The 16924-nt window shown below is 45.8% G+C and overlaps 1 protein-coding gene across 3 annotated transcripts in view; it reads left to right on the top strand.

The window, feature by feature from the left end:
• Nucleotides 1-16924, top strand: part of ZBTB8A (zinc finger and BTB domain containing 8A) — a 20710-nt gene continuing 3786 nt past the window's right edge. Inside the window, exons 1-4 of one of the 3 annotated variants that reach the window (XM_040424578.1) lie at nt 21-125; nt 3639-3760; nt 7006-7940; nt 14653-14822. In XM_040424578.1, the coding sequence (XP_040280512.1) occupies nt 3699-3760; nt 7006-7940; nt 14653-14822 (1167 nt within the window). In that variant the 5' untranslated portion in view covers nt 21-125; nt 3639-3698. Of the gene's footprint in view, nt 126-155; nt 185-3638; nt 3761-7005; nt 7941-14652; nt 14823-16924 lie in introns of those variants that run through there. The other 2 variants (XM_040424579.1, XM_040424580.1) reach the window with 2 other exon arrangements.

Raw genomic sequence — 16924 nt, forward strand, 5'->3', positions numbered from 1 at the left:
GGCGTCGTCACGTGACGGTTCTTTGTCCGAACATTCGGGCGACGGAAACAACACCGGCGAAATCAAAAGCGGGTGAGAAGGAAAACGGAAGAGACAAAGACACCCGAAAGGGGGTGGCGTCTTCGGTATGTATATCTGCATGATGTCGGAACACTGCAGCCAGTAGAACAGTGCACCGACTCAGGTGACCCGGGTCCGGGCGGGGTGTGTGAATTTCAGCAGAATTCAAGGCAGGACTATCACAGGGACATCGGAGGCAGGCTTGGGCGTAATAGACCGCAGACCTGCACGGGTGACTGGCTTTTCGGGTCACTGGTCGCTAAAAATGGGCTGGCAGATGGATGAAAGATGACGGGAGAATATTAGCTATAGCACGCAAAGGAAGGCGGGAAATAGAAGTAGACCTATACCGGCACCGAATCTCCCGGTAAGGGTGTGGCATAAAATAGACAGCACCGGCTACCTATTACGTTTCTACGGTGCTGACGTCCCGCCTCTCCTTGAGTGACAGACAGCGGAGCGAATCGCTATGCGCATTCTTGATCCCGCCTTTACCGGCGTAGCTATTAGCCAATAGGAGCTGGAGTTAGAAGCTGAGTGTTGGTTTGATTGACATGTTACTCCGCCAATCAGTGACCTGTTTCGAGAGGCTTCATCTTGCGTGTGTGACAGCTATTGTGAAGTGTCAGTGGTGTTTATTGGAGGAAGGAGATGACTGGATGTGAAGAGCCACATTAGACCAGGCGTATCAATGCCCGTTATACCCTGTGCCCGGGGCGTGTAAAGGCACATATATAGATAGATATAAGCTTTCCGATACCCTAAAAAGAAAGAATCGCCCTGTTTTTCAGCACTGTAGCGCTGGTCCTGTTTACAAACTGCAGCGGTAATGTCCAGCCAGTCACTGAGGACAGCGATTGGCTGCAGTAGTCAAGTGCTAAATAGTTGGACGCCATTGACACTGTGAAGTGCAGGTGTACGGAACGTCACTGCTGCAGCCAATCATGTTGCCGAGAACAGTGCTGGTTGGAGTAAGGGTTGAGTGATTTTTTTTTTGTCTATTGCAGGGCTTGTACAAGATTTTTAAAAATCCCTTCAATGGTATAGTCACACATTGGATAACTGCTGCAGATTCAACACAGTTGGGCCACATTTATCAAGCTCGCCTGTTTTTAGGCATAAAATTAGACAGGCGCATTTGCTTCGTCTAGCTGTCTTTTGCCGAGTATTTCTAAAATGTCCCACAGCACTTCATGAATTAGGCCCCATTCACACATCCACAATTTCGTTCTGCATTTTGCGTAACGGAATTGCGGACCCATTCATTGCCCCGGCTCCGGAAATGCGGACCCGCACTTCCGGGTCCGCATTTCCGTTCCTGAAAAAAAAATAGAACATGTCCTATTCTTGTTCGCATTTGCGGACAAGAAAAGGCATATTCTATTAGTGCCGGTTATGTGCGGTCTGCAAAATGCGGAACGCACATTGCAGTGTCCGTGTTTTGTGGATCCGCAAAACACGTTACGGACGTGTTCAGACTTGTCGTATTGCTATTAGGGCTCATACACGCAACCGTATGTATTTTACGGTCCGCAAAAACGGATCCGCAAAAATACAGATGACGTCCGAGTGCATTCCGTATTTTGCGGAATGTAACAGCTGGCCCCTAATAGAACAGTCCTATGCTTGTCTGTAATGCGGTCAATAATAGGACATGTTCTATTATTTTGCGGAACAGACATACAGACTTCGTTTTTAGTTTTTTTTGCGGACCCATTAAAATGAATGGTTCCGCATATGGTCCACAAAAAAACGGACATGAAAAGAAAATACGTTCGCGTGCATGAGCCCTTAGGGCTCGTTCACACGACCGTGCTGTTTTTTGAGATCCGCAAAACATGGATGGCGCCCGTGTGTCTTCCGCAATTTGCAGAACGGAACAGGAGGCCTATTATAGAAATGCCTATTCCTGTCCGCAAAACGGAGCAACGGATGCGGACAGCACACAGAGTGCTGTCCGCGTCTTTTGCGGACCCATTCAAATGAATGGTTCCGTATACGGACTGTATGCAGAACGCAGAAAACGGCCCGTATACGGAACGCCAAATATGTTCGTGTGAACGAGCCCTTAGTCTGACCTCTGGTGGTTCTTTTTCAGTTCAAGAAAAAGGTGTTCTGGCTAAAAAAAAGATCGGTAGCTTAGTCCTGACGCACAGGGCTCAGTACCACCTCCATCAGCCAAAAACATTTTTAGACCAACATGTAGGCGCCAAACCACTATAGGTGGGTTTGTGATACTTAGAAGAAAAGTACCGTAGTGCTTAAAGGGCTTCTGTCACCCCCCAAATAGCAATTTTCAGTTTTGGACTTAATATATTTGCTAATGTACGCAGAGTCCATATATGCCCCTCTTACCTCTCTCTGTGCTGTAATTTCAGTAAAAATCATACTTTTGTGATATGCAATTTTCTTCACTACCAGCAAGTTGGGCGGACTTGCTGGTAGCCGCCGCATCCTCGGTCTGAAAAAAACGCCCCCTCCTCCACTTGATTGACAGGGCCAGCGAGCACTCTCATCCTCCAGCTGGCCCTGCCTGCAGCCTCAAATCCCGCGCCTGCGCCGTACCGGTCCTCATTCGGCACAGGCGCTCTGAGAGAAGGACGCTCGCTTGGCTGCTCCTTCCTCAGTGCGCCTGCGCCGATGACATCAGCCCTACACCCGGAAGCCCACTGCTGAATTTCTGTGGTGGACGTATGTTAAAGAGGTTGTCCGAAAAAAAGAAGGAGCACTGTTAAAAAAAAATAAAAAGATGTAAATAAGTTATACTCACCATTTTGAACCCCCTTCACTCCAGAATTTCGGTACGGCTGTCTGCGTCAAAATTACACAGAAAAAAAGATGTAAATAAGTTATACTCACCATTTTGAACCCCCTTCACTCCAGAGCAGCAGCTCCGATCTCATGACATAATGTTCTTGGCGACAGTGATGACGTCCTTGCCGCCAGTCCTGGCGATATACAGTACAAGACCTGTGAGGCCAGCTATTGGCATGTCACCACTGCAGTCATAGTACCTCTGGAGCAGAGTGATGTGATTATTATTATTATAGTACTTTCCTCGCCCTTTTTTTTATTTTTTATTCAGAAAATCCCTTTAAGGCCTCTTGCACACGACTGTATGTATTTTTCTGTATTTTTCGGTCTGTTTTTCACAGATCCGTTGTTCCTTTTTTTGTTTCCGTTCCCTATTTCCGCAAAAACATCTCCGTATGGTTTCCGTATGCGATCCGTTGTTTGCAGATCGCAAACGGAAACCTAAAATTTGTAATCATTACTGTAATGTTTGTAAACAGTAAACACATGGGCAAAGTGGGCATGGATCCGCAAAATACGGATGTGTTCCATATGCATTCCGTATTTTTTGCGGCCCCGTTGACTTGAATGGAGCGACGGAACGTTATTTGCGGACAATAATAGAACAAGTTCTATACTTTAGCGGGAACGGAAATACGGAAAGCACACAGAGTACATTCCGTTAAAATAAATGGTTCCGCAAACGGAAACCGCAAAAACGGAACAGAAACGGAAAAAAATATGTTCGTGTGAAAGAGGCCTAATACATATTTTCCTCTTCTCAGGCTCCATTCACACGTCCGTAGAATGGGTCCGCATTTTGCAAATTGCGGAATTCATTCTCTATGGGGCAGGAATGGATGCGGACAGCACACGGAGAAAGCAAGTGGCCGCCGGCAGAATTTCGGTACGGCTGTCTGCGTCAAAATTACACAGAAAAAATTGGCCCTGTGACCTGGCCCTTAAAAGTGTGTTTTAAAATTAGTGCATTTGTGGAAAGTAATTTCTGAAAGTGTAGCATGGAGCTTAGGCTATTTCACATTAGCGTTTTCAATTCCGCTATTGAGATCCGTCATAGGATCTCAATGGCGGAAGAAAACACTTCAGTTTTGTCCCCATTCATTGTCAATGGGGACAAAACTGAACTGAATGAAACTGAATGCACTAAAATGCATTTCGTTCCGTTTGGTTGCGTCCCCATCGCAGACAGAAAAACGCTGCAAGCAGCGTTTTTTTTGTCTGCGATGTGCTGTGGAGTAAGACACAATAGAAAACTGATCCGTCCCCCATTGACTTTCAATGGTGTTCATGACGGATCCGTCTTGGCTATAGAAGACAAAATACAACCGGATCCGTTCATGACGGAGGCAGGCGGTTGTATTATTGTAACGGAAGCGTTTTTCAGATCCATGAAGGATCCGCAAAAATCGCTAATGTGAAAGTAGCCTTAAAAGGGTTGGAAAGTTTCCTATTGGCGACATCCTCAGACTAAGCCATCAAAATCAGATTGACAGGGGTCCGACTCTGTGCACCCCCGCCAATCAGCTATTTGAAGAGAACACAGTGCTTGAGTGAGCACTGTGTCCTTCTCACTGTTTACCTGCTCGCTATCACAGAAGGGAGCAGGTGTAATTACAGCTCCTCCATCCCACCTAGGCTAGGGCTACACGACGACATGTGTCGCACCAATGTTGCGCGACAATTTTTCATAATGATAGTCTATGGTGTCGCACTGTGACATGCTGCGACACGACAGTAGCAAAAAAATCTATCCAAGATGGATTCTTCTGCGACTGTCGCGGCCGCAGCATGTTGCAGTGCGACACCATAGACTATCATTATAAAATTGTCGCGCCTCATCAATGTCACGAGACACATGTTGCAGTGTAGTTGTGCCCTATGTGTCGCGCAGCCCTTGCCTTACTCCAGGGCTCCTTCCCACTGAAGTGAATGGGATAGAGGAGCTGTAATTACACCTGCTTGCTGCTACAATGTCGACGGCAAAGAGAATGCAGCTCTCACAGGAGTGCTGTGTTCTCTTCAAACAGCTGATCGGCGGGGGTGGCGGGCATCAGACCCCCACCGATCTGATATTGGATAGGTCATCAGCATAGGAAGCCAGCCAACCCCTTTAATTAAGTTAGTGGTATTTGGCAATTAGGAAATGCCGATGCACAATTGCATTCTGACGTAGTCCCCCTTCCACCCCCTCACCACTGCTACATCAGGCCAGGCGTTCAGTCACCTGTTGCAACTTTTAGGCTAATTTCAGATGAGCATGTCCCCTGCAGGAAACTCGCTCTGTGTAGGAGCTTCATTTTCTGTCCTCTGACAGGACCACACACAGCATTAGGGCTCATGCGCACGATAACGACCAGCTCCTAGTAGAACGGGCCTATCCTTCTCCGGAATGCGGACAGGAATATAACATGTTCTATAATTTTGCGGATGGCACAGAATGGAAGTGAATGCGACCCGTTGAAGTGAATGGGTCCACATCAGACCCGTAAAGAATGCGGATCGGATGTGCACCAAAAATATGTTCGTGTGCATGAGCCCTTACAATGATTTATAATGCTGTGTGTCCTTGCCCGACCTTGGATCTAATGCATTGTACTATTGGCATTATGTCAGTATAAGGCTACTTTCACACTAGCGGTTTGCTTTTCCGGTATTGACACAATAGAAAACGGATCCGTCCCCCATTGACTTTTAATGGAGTTCATGACGAATCCGTCTTGGGTATGTTAAAGATAATACAACCGGATCCGTTGATAACGGATGCAGACGGTTGTATTATCAGTAACGGAAGCATTTTTTCTGAGCCCTGCCGGATCCAGTAAAAGCACTAGTGTGAAAGTAGCCTCATACCATATGGTCTTGGGGATCGTGTTTCCTGCGGTGGACACACTCGTCTGAAATTAGCTTTAGAAATGGCGCATTTGATAAGGTGGAAAATCACTTCTGATGCCATGCCCGCGAAACAGCTGGACTGCATAAACTGACTTAGGCTACTTTCACACTGGCGTTTTGGTTTCCGTTTGTGAGATCCGTTTCAGGGCTCTCACAAGCGGTCCAAAACGGATCAGTTTTGCCCTAATGCATTCTGAATAGATAAGGATCCGCTCAGAATGCATCAGTTTGCCTCCGTTCCGCCTCCATTCCGCTATGGAGGTGGACACCAAAACGCTGCTTGCAGCGTTTTGGTGTCCGCCTGACGATGCGGAGGCAAACGAAACCGTCCTGACACACAATGTAAGTCAATGGGGACGGATCCGTTTTGACTGACACAATATGGCACAATAGAAAACTGATCCGCCCCCCATTGACTTTCAATGGTGTTCAAGACGGATCCGTTTTGGATATGTTAAAGATAATACAAACTGATCCGTTCTGAACGGATCCGTCTGTGCAGATCCATGACGGATCTGCACCAAACGCGAGTGTGAAAGTAGCCTTACTAGTCGGAGATGACACGATATAAGCAATGCACCAGGAAAAGAAAAAAATCAGTTTCCTCTATTTTTAATCGGTAGTCACTGTGATAAACCAGGGCCAAAGTTTCTGGCTGATATATCTCATCTACATCTACCGCTGCTTAAAGGGCACCTGTCACCGGGATTAGCTCTGTGTGCATTTATTGTGTAAATACATATGCAAATGACCTGAGATGAGTCGGGGACCGGACTAATAGCATAATAGTTAAAATGTATGAATTTTTTAACTAATTAAATCCCACAAAAATAATTTATCACTTATCCACAGGATAGATGGTAACTATTGAATTAGAAAATGCGTATCAGGCTCCCCCAACTTACTCTTTCATCATGCCCCATTCTGGCTGTGGCTTATTCTGCTCTCCCCACTGCAAACAATATGGGTGCATGTTCATGGTGGGGTCGAGAGGAATGGCTTTCTTTCTTAGGTGGTCTTATTAATTCATAAGGCCTCATTCATACGACATGTACGTGTTTTTGGTTTGTGTCCGATCCGCATTTTTACAATGGTGCCCATGAAAAGCGCGGGATGCATATGGCCAGTATCCACATTTTGTGGACCACAAAACGGATACAGTCGTGTGAATGTAGCCTAAAGTCTTCATTTCCTCCATCCGTTATTTTGAGCTCACCAGACTTTTACTCTGCTACACAGTGCACTGGGAAGGATGGATTTCTCCTCTCATCATATTCGACTCCTGCAGCAGTTGGATGAGCAGAGAAGGAAAGACCTGTTTTGTGACTGTCACATCATGGTAGAAGGCCAGATGTTCAAGGCTCATAGAAATGTCCTGTTTGCGAGCAGCGGGTACTTCAAAATGCTGTTGTCCCAAAGTTGCAAGGACATGAGCAAGCCCACAACGGCCACCTTTGATGTTTTCTCCGCTGACACGTTCACTGCCATCCTAGATTTTGTGTATTCCGGTAAATTACCACTGTCTGGGCAGAATGTCATTGAAGTTATGTCGGCAGCTAGTTATTTGCAAATGACTGATGTCATCAGTGTATGCAAAATGTTCATCAAATCCTCCCTGGATATCAATGAAAAGGATAGGGATGGCTTCTTTAGCTTATCTGACAAAGACAATGGCACCAACGGCACTGGACTTTATGCAGCTGGGTGGAGGACTGAAAATAGCCCCACACACACCCATGAAGCAGCAGAGCACAGCGGTTTCATCGCCGGATACAATTACCCCCCTCCTATGACCTCACGGTTGCAGCGCCCTTTCTCCAAACATTCCCGTAAACCAGAGCATGTCCGTAAGCACCGTAGGCGGTTAATGCACGAGCCTCTGAACTCTTCACGCCTTACCTCAGTACCCTTAGGTGACCTTGTCGGTGGTTCTGCAGAATGTATAGTCCACGATGAAGAGAATACAATGCAGGATGAAGAACCACAATCGCATGAAGAATTGGTGTGCCCAAAGCTTGAAGAGGACGAAGAAGGTGACACGGCTCAAAGCTGGCCAGAGTCACCACAACTTGTAGATTCTGGGGACCAGGATATGGCTACACGTGTCTCCAAGGCTGAAGAGCTGTACAAAGCGATGCCTACCATCTTAGGTGTTATATCTGGTTGGAGCGAAGGTGAGAGTTATATATCTTAATACAGTATTGCTGGTCATGAGTAGAAGTCTATATTTTATTAACCAGTGACCATTCCTGGTATGTCAGAAACGTGAACTAGGAACGTGCAGGGTTTTCTTTGCTATCTTTATTATGGGTCATCAATATCAGATCATTTGGGGGCTGACTCCCGGCACCCCAAACAATCAGCTGTTAGAAGGGGCCACTGCACTCAGCTGAGCACTGCGGCCTCTACCTCAGCCTGTGACGTGAAGTACATCGCTCACATGGACTTTCCGCAGCTTCAGGTTAATGGGATTGAGCTGCAATACCAAGCACAACCACTATACAATGTGCTTGGTGTACTATAAAAAAAACGGTACCTTTTATCTGTGGCACGGGAGTAAAGCCCCTACACCTGCACTTCAGCAGCATCAGGCCAAGGCCCCCGAGGATAAGACATAAACGCTATATTATGGCTTCTGCTTTCTCCTTTCCTTGGTGTATAGCACTATGCAATGAATAGAGGAAGCGATGATGACATGATCACCGGGTCTTCAGAGGCCGAGCAGAGTTGCTGGGTCATAGCAGACCCAGATCAGCTCTGAATGTGTACAATGCCCCACAGGAGGCTGTTTTCCCCTATAAACTGGGGCTTTTTGGACTTCCATGGAAAAGTGCAAATAAAACAAAGGGGCACATTTATTAAGACTGGTGTTTTAGACGCCGGTCTTAATAAGGCCCTGTGGTGGTGGTGGTGGTGGTGGATCCGCCGACGTTATGAAGAGGCGCCGACCTCTACATAACTTCGGTGTATCCACTGCCCCTTTTAAATATAAGCTAGCTGCCTTACATTAAGAGCTCATGCACACGAACGTGTGCCAGCCGGGCCCGGTCTGCGATCCGCATCTGACGGTCCACACCGCAAAAAAGTAGTGCATGTACTACTTTTTTGCGGTGCGGAGGCACGGACAGAAACCCCACGGAAGCACTCCATCCGTTCCGCGCCGGCCTTCCGGATTGCGGACCCATTAAGTGAATGGGTCCGCATCTGTGATGCGGGGTGGACACCGCCAGTGCCCGTGTATTGTGGACCCGCTGTTTGGGGGCCACAATACGGGCATGGCCGCCACACGTTCATGTGCATGACCCCTCAGACCATGTTCTACGCCAAAAAAATAAATAAAAAAAAGGCCTAGAAAATGATGAATGAGATGGGCCTACCAGTCCTTTCCTGCCTACTTTTTTAGACCTGGCATGAGCAGGGTGAAGTCACAGATTGCACCAAAAATGTGCCTAATATAGGCGTATTTCTGGTTAATAAATGACCTCCAAAGTTTTTCATTGACCACTTTAGAGCCATATTATTTGCCTAAACTATATTGAAAATTTAAAAAAACTATGCTAGCCAAAACATCACTATAGTCGACCCTTCATGCAAAACTATACATACTGTATACTATATACCAAAACAACCGACAAAAAATAAGGAGCACATTTTAATCATTTATTTTGGTGTCAGTTTTCATATTTAAAGAATAAAGAACTATACTTTGAAACGGACTGATTTTTTTTCAATGTGTTAAATAGTTTTCTGCAACTAAAACTAAAATAAAAAATCTCAAAAAACATAAAGCACTGCGTGTGCAAAATCACAATTAAGTATGGTCATTAAAAGTGTTCTCTACCTTTTTAGATAATGATGACCTATCCTCTGGATAGTCATCAATATCACATCAGTTGGGGTCCGAAAGCCGGCACCCCCAACAATAAGCTGTTTGTAGCAGCTGGCGGAGCCGGAATCAATGGCTGGAACTGGAAGCAGAAGGCTCTATGCATTGTGTAGTGGTCATGCTGGCGTACTGCAGCTCAGTTCCCATTCAGGGAGAAAAGGACGATTGTCTAGTTCCTGCACCTAGTTCCGTTGCCAGAGTTAGGGCTCATGCACACGACCGTGTTTTTTGTCCGCATCCGATACATATTTTTGGCAGATCGGCTGCAGACCCATTCACTTTGATGGGGACAAAAAAATGCTTATATGTCCATTCCCCGATCCCGCAAAAAACATTACATGTCCTATTCTTGTCTGTTTTACAGACAAGGATAGGACTGTACTATAGAGTCCAGGACATTCTGTTCTGCAAAATGCAGAATGCACACGGCCGGTATTATCTGTGTTTTGCGCATCTGCAGTTTGGCGTGTGTGTGAGCCCTTAGGCTGGGTGCACATCATGTGTTTGCACTACGATTTTCCATCCTGCAGGGTACAGAAAAATGTATACATTAATAAAATATATATATTTATTTATTTTTTACAATGGATCTCAATGGTGACCGATACCACTGTATGGCATCTGTGCAGGGCCTTCTTTAACGCGGGGCAAAAGGGGCAGTTGCTCCCGGTGGGCCCAAGGCAGCTGCTTCTTGAGCCCCGCTGGCCACTGGAGGACCTTTCATGGGTCCATACTTTATTAACTAAGTAGCAGGACATGTAGGGCATACATGGGAGATGTCCCTGCACTTACTATTATTTCTGGGCACAGCTCTGTTGCGGCCCCCGTTACATTCTCCTGTGCTGTATGCTAAGTAACAGCATCGGAACACCAGGGAGGAGACATCAGCTTTTCTCCCTGGGCGTTCCTTCTCCCTGGCTGTAGCGCCAGGTGAGTTGTTTTTTTTTCTCCCTGGCTGTGACGTTCTGCGCTGCGATTGGACAGGGAGAAGGAACGCCCAGGGAGAAAAGCTGATGTCTCCTCCCTGGTGTTCCGATGCTGTTACTTAGCATACAGCACAGGAGAATGTAACGGGGGCCGCAACAGAGCTGTGCCCAGAAATAATAGTAAGTGCAGGGACATCTCCCATGTATGCCCTACATGTCCTACTACTTAGTTAATAAAGTATGGACCCATGAATGCAGCAGCGGCACTTGCCCAGGGTGCAATCAATATTAAAGACAGCCCTGCATCCGTGTAACATATACTTTAAACGTAAGACAAAAACGTCATGTGAACCCAGCCTAACTCCCAAACATAGGATATTGGTGCCATATCCTGGAGAGAGATCTAACGGGCACTCCACACAGTAAGCCTTTTTAATTAATTATATAAGTATTTACAGGGTCACTAACTTTTCAAAAAACTTTTGATAGGTCATAGAGACATATCAAACGTTTAAATCGGTGGGAATCTGAGCACTGAGACTCCCATTCAACCCCAGAATGAGGGGAGAGAATGACACGCATAGCATGTTCTCTCCCCTTGCTGCATGAGACGGGCTTCATAGAAGTTTATGTGCCCGTCTCAATTTCTAGTAGAGAGTTCTCTATGCAGATCCCTCTATGTATTCTTGTAAATATCAAAGCGTTTCAGAATAAAACATAGCTCTCGGTAATGAGGGAGCCTGTCACGTCACGATATATGCCCATGGTTCAGGCAGCGTGAAACACATGATTGGTCCCCTTTATCTTCCTTGACTGATCAGGAAAGCTGATGGTTGATGGAAGTCCTTAAAGGGAACCCGTCACCGGGATTTTGTGTATAGAGCTGAGGACATGGGTTACTAGATGGCCCCTAGCACATCCGCAATACCCAGTCCCCATAGCTCTGTGTGCTTTTATTGTGTCAAAAAAACGATTTGATACATATGCAAATTAACCTGAGATGTGTCCTGTACGTGAGATGAGTTAGGGACAGGACTCATCTCAGGTTAATTTGCATATGTATCAAATCAGGTATTTCTACACCATAAAAGCACACAGAGCTATGGGGACTGGGTATTGGGGATGTGCTAGCGGCCATCTTTTAACCCATGTCCTCAGCTCTGTACACAAAATCCCGGTGACAGGTTCCCTTTCAGGTTGTTGGTACATATGAATGCCCTGAATGTATGCACTTCATCCAAGGTTCATGTTCACTGTTCCTACAGCTACCATTTTCTCCAAGCAACATGTTGGGCTGTGTAACATGATTCATTTTTAGTGCTCCTATCCAGATAACTCAGGAAGGCCCAATGATGCAAAGATGAAGCCACTACACAACCCTAGGGGTTCAATGCAAGGAACTCGTGTGTGTCAGTGTAAGGTCCCATTCTGACCTCTTCTCCTTTGACAGGATCGCACAGCATTATGATTGCTGTCAGTGTATTACAATAGATTCCAGGACTCTCAGGGTCAAAAAATATTATAAATCATTACCATGCGGTGCGATCCTGTCAGAGGAGCAGAGGTCAGAACAGGACCTCACACTGACACACACTCTAAGTTCCTCACAATGAACTTGCTCGTGTTGTCTGCCTAAAGGCTTTCATGTCTGCATTATTGCTAGATCCGTCATAGATCAGCAAAAACGCTTACGTCAGGATAATACATATAATAGCCATGACGGATCCGGCACTAAAACCATTGTGAGCCAATGAGTGCTAGATCCGTTTTCTTTTGTGTCCACATCCTATGATGCACAATTGCCAATGAATGGGGACAAAACTGAACTGTTTTCCTCCGGTATTGAGATCCTATGATGGATCACAATACCAGAAAGAAAAAGCGCAGATGTGAAAGTAGCCTAAGGCCTAGTTCACACGAACGTTTTTTTTGCGGGTGTACGGGCCGTTTTTTTGTGTTCCATATACGGCCCCATTCATTTCAATGGTTCCGCAAAAAAAACGGAATGTGTTCCGTATGCATTCCGTTTCCGTATTTCCGTTCCGTTGAAAGATAGAACATGTCCTATATTTGGCCGCAAATCACGATCCGTGGCTCCATTAAAGTCAATGGGTCCGCAAAAAAAACGGAACACATACGGAAATGCATCCGTATGTCTTCCGTATCCGTTCCGTTTTTTCTGAACCATCTATTGAAAATGTTATGCCCAGCCCAATTTTTTCTATGTAATTACTGTATACTGTATATACCATACGGAAAAACGGAAAGGAAACGGAAACACAACGGAACTCAAAAATGGAACAACGGATCCGTGAAAAACGGACCGCAAAAAACTATAAAAGCCATACGTTCATGTGAACTTGGCCTAAGGCCCCATTCACACGTCCGCAATTTCGTTCTGCATTTTGCGGAACGGAATTGCGGACCCATTCATTTCTATGGGGCAGCACGATGTGCTGCCCGGATACGGAATTGCGGACCCGCACTTCCGGGTCCGCAATTCTGTTCCCGAAAAAAATAGAACATATCTATTCTTGTCCGCAATTGCGGACAAGAATAGGGATATTCTATTAGTGCCGGCAATGTGCGGTCTGCAAAATGCGGAATGCACATTGCCGCTGTTTATTGCCGATGTGTGAATGGACCCTAAGGGGTGGAAGGAAGGAGCAAATGTTCCTGCTCATCTCAGAAATGAATTTATGTAAAGAGCTCCTCCTAGTGGCAGAAAGATGGCAAGTCAGCCATCCTGAGTGCTATGGAGAGCAGCACACAGTTACACAGCCTGGCACCATGGTTTGAGAAAACAGTGGGCACGTGAGTAAAGTGTAGGGGCTTTTGGGGAATACATACATTCTGGGCAAAGATGAATTTGTATATAGGCTTCGGTTTGTACATTATAATAATTTTCAGCAGCAGGAGCAATTTTCTTTTTTTTCTTTTAAATGTAATGCATTAGACTATATATTAAATCTTTACTACATCCTAAGTAGGGATCGACTGATTATCGGAGTTACCGATATTATCGGCCAATATTCAGGATTTTTTAAGTTATCGGCATCTAACCTTGCCGATAATGTGTCAAGCGCGCTATCACAGAACATGAGCGCACTGCTGTCAGTGCGCTATGTTTCCTCAGCAGCACAGGGGAGAAGGAGTCACTCTCTCCCTCCCCCCTGTGCCGCGCTGCCAATGAGGAGAGACGGGAGGAGGAGGGGCGGACGCACTGCGCCACCAATGATAATTAACATCTAATACAAATACAGGAGGCGGTGCCCAGCCTACATGACAGGAAGCTGCGATCAGCGGCAGTTAACCCCTCAGGTGCCGCACCTGAGGGGTTAACTGCTGCCGCTGATTGCAGCTCCCTGTCAGAGGCAGGGTGCCGGCTATGTGATTCTGCGCTGACACACCCGCCTCCTGTATTAAATGTTAATTATCATTGGTGGCGTACTGCGCCCCCCCCCCCAGTATTAAAATCATTGGTGGTGCAGTGCCCCCCCCCCCCCCCCAGTATTAAAGTCATTAGTGGCAGTGGCCAAAGGGTCCCCTCCCATCCTCTTCATTGGTGGCAGTGGCAGCTTCTGATCGGAGCCCCAGCAGTGTAATCCTGGGCCGCGATCGGTTACAAGGGCAGCCGGGGTGCTACTGAAGCCCTGGCTGCCATGGTGAGCTCCCTGCTGCTGTGTGTACTATGTACAGGGCAGCAGGAACAGTGTGAGGTCCTATTCACCCTAATAGAGCTCTATCAGGGTGAATAGGACAAAGGATTAAAAGATCCCAGGTTCTAGCCCCTAAGGGGGAAAATGGTTAGTTATTAAATAAAAAAAATGACACCAAAATATTAAGTATAAATCACCCCCTTTCCCAATTTTACATAAAATGAAAATGCACAGAATATCGGTATAAGTTATCGGCTATTGGCCTGAAAGTTCACAGGTTATCAGTATCGCTCTAAAAAAATCTATATCGGTCGATCCCTAATCCTAAGTACTAAATGTTTCTTGAGTTGCTCTAATGGACACAGTAGGATGTCATTTTCCTTGTATTCTCATTATTTGACTTCTCTGTTTCTAGATGACCTGAGTCCCGTGAGATTTAAATGTCCGTTTTGTACCCACACTGTCAAGCGCAAAGCTGATCTGAAGCGTCATCTGCGATGTCACACTGGAGAGCGGCCATATCCCTGTGAGGCTTGTGGGAAGAGGTTCACACGTTTGGAGCATCTCAGGAACCATTTTCAAACAGTATGTAATGAAAATTTCTGCAATTATACTACATGCTCCTGCAATCCACGGTCTACAATAGTCTTGTTAGTATAGGCCATCAATATGTGATCGTTGGGGTCTGATCACTGGCACCTCTGCCAGCCTCTTCATTGTTCACACTGGCACAACGGCTCATCCATATGATCAGTTGGCACTTGAGATCCCTCCTACTGTAGTGAATAGGACTGAGCTGCCATACAAGGAACGGTCACAAAGGTAGGTAGATCTGTTCCTGTGTAAACAATGAGGGGGATTTGGTTCTTGCAGGAGTGCCATAGCCCCTTCCAATCAAATACCAATGGCCTATCCTATGGAAGGACTTTCAATATTATTTATTTGGACACCCACTTTAACCCTTTTGCTGCCTTGACCCGTCTCACGATTGCTGTGAATGGAGATGTGGTCATGTATGAGAGGTGCTCTTCTGTCACTTGTATGGAAGTTCTGAAAATAGCCACATAAGCATGCTCAGATATTTTTTAAATTCCTGTATAAGCGTCCACATCTCCATTCACAGCAGTAGTGGTGCAGGGAATCCCATTTTCAAGAGAGGTGCAGATTTCACCACTGGGGACCTGCGCCTACTTGCCATTTTTTGACATATCCTATAGATATGCCAAAAATGTGCAGACGATAATACTTTAATTCATGGGCTATGTTTAGAGGTGGCAGATTTGTGGTACCTATCTGCAGTACAAATCTGCGGCAATCTACAGTGCAATACATGTGAATTAGGCCTCATGCACACAAACGTTTTTTGTTTCCATGTCAGTTCAGTTTTTTTTTTTTCAGATAGGATACGGACCCATTCATTTCAACGGGTCCGCAGAACATGTCCTATTCTTGTCCATTTTAGGCATTGTTACAATAGATCCCCCCCCCCCCCCCCCCAAAAAAAACGGATGGCACACGGAGGTCATCAGTTTTTTTTTTTTGCGGATCCGCAAAACAAATATGGTCAAGTGCATGTAGCCTAAGGTTTTCAAAATCCCAGTTACATGGAGCAGAAAAATTCCAGACTGAGATATGAGCATGCTGCAGTTTTTTTTAACTCACTGGGGATTTTCCCCTTTGAATGTACTGGGTGAAATGTGCAGTGAATCCGTAGCACAATCTGAGCAAAGTGCAAAGGAGGCTAGAATATTTTTGGGTATAATCTGTGTGGGTGGGAGAGCCAGTTCTGAATAGGAATGTGAAACAAATCAGTGATGTGTGAGGCTACTTTCACACCTGCGTTAGGTGCAGATCCGTCTGGTATCTGCACAGACGGATCCGCACCTATAATGCAAACGCTTAGATCCGTTCAGAACGGATCCGTTTGCATTACCATGAACAAAAAAAAAAAAAAAATTCTTTTTTTTTTTTTTTGTTCATGATAATGCAAACGGATCCGTTTTGACTTTACATTGAAAGTCAATGGGGGACGGATCAGTTTGAAAATTGAGCCATACTGTGTCAACTTCAAACGGATCCGTCCCCATTGACTTACATTGTAAGTCTGGACGGATCCGTTTGCCTCCGCACAGCCAGGCGGACACCCGAACGCTGCAAGCTGCGTTCAGGTGTCCGCCTGCTGAGCGGAGCGGAGGACAGACGGTGCCAAACTGATGCATTCTGAGCGGATCCGCATCCACTCAAAATGCATTAGGGCTGGACGGATCCGTTCGTGGCCGCTTGTGAGAGCCTTCAAACGGAACTCACAAGCGGAGCCCCGAACGCTAGTGTGAAAGTAGCCTGAGCGCGGTCTAAACACTTTTACTATTATCTCTAGCTCTGCTGTACAGTGGCCTTCTAAAGTGCAGGGCATGAAGTATTATTACATAGAAACTAAATTATACTGACAAAATTACTTTTGTTCAGTGAACCATTCTATTAAGTTGAGAGCAAAAGTTAAGCTTCATTCACACCTGTGCTTGAACAACTATATTTTCTGCTAAAAATGTCCAATATGGGAAATGTGATAAAATAATAAAAGAAGCATTAAATAAAATATGGGCTGTAAGGAGCCCATGCACATCTGTGACCACTGCAGCCAGTTACTGACCTCTGCAGTATATGGCAGGAGCCCACTAAGTTCAGTG

This window comes from Bufo bufo, chromosome 3, assembly GCF_905171765.1.
Source record: "Bufo bufo chromosome 3, aBufBuf1.1, whole genome shotgun sequence".
NCBI classification, from domain to species: domain Eukaryota; kingdom Metazoa; phylum Chordata; class Amphibia; order Anura; family Bufonidae; genus Bufo; species Bufo bufo.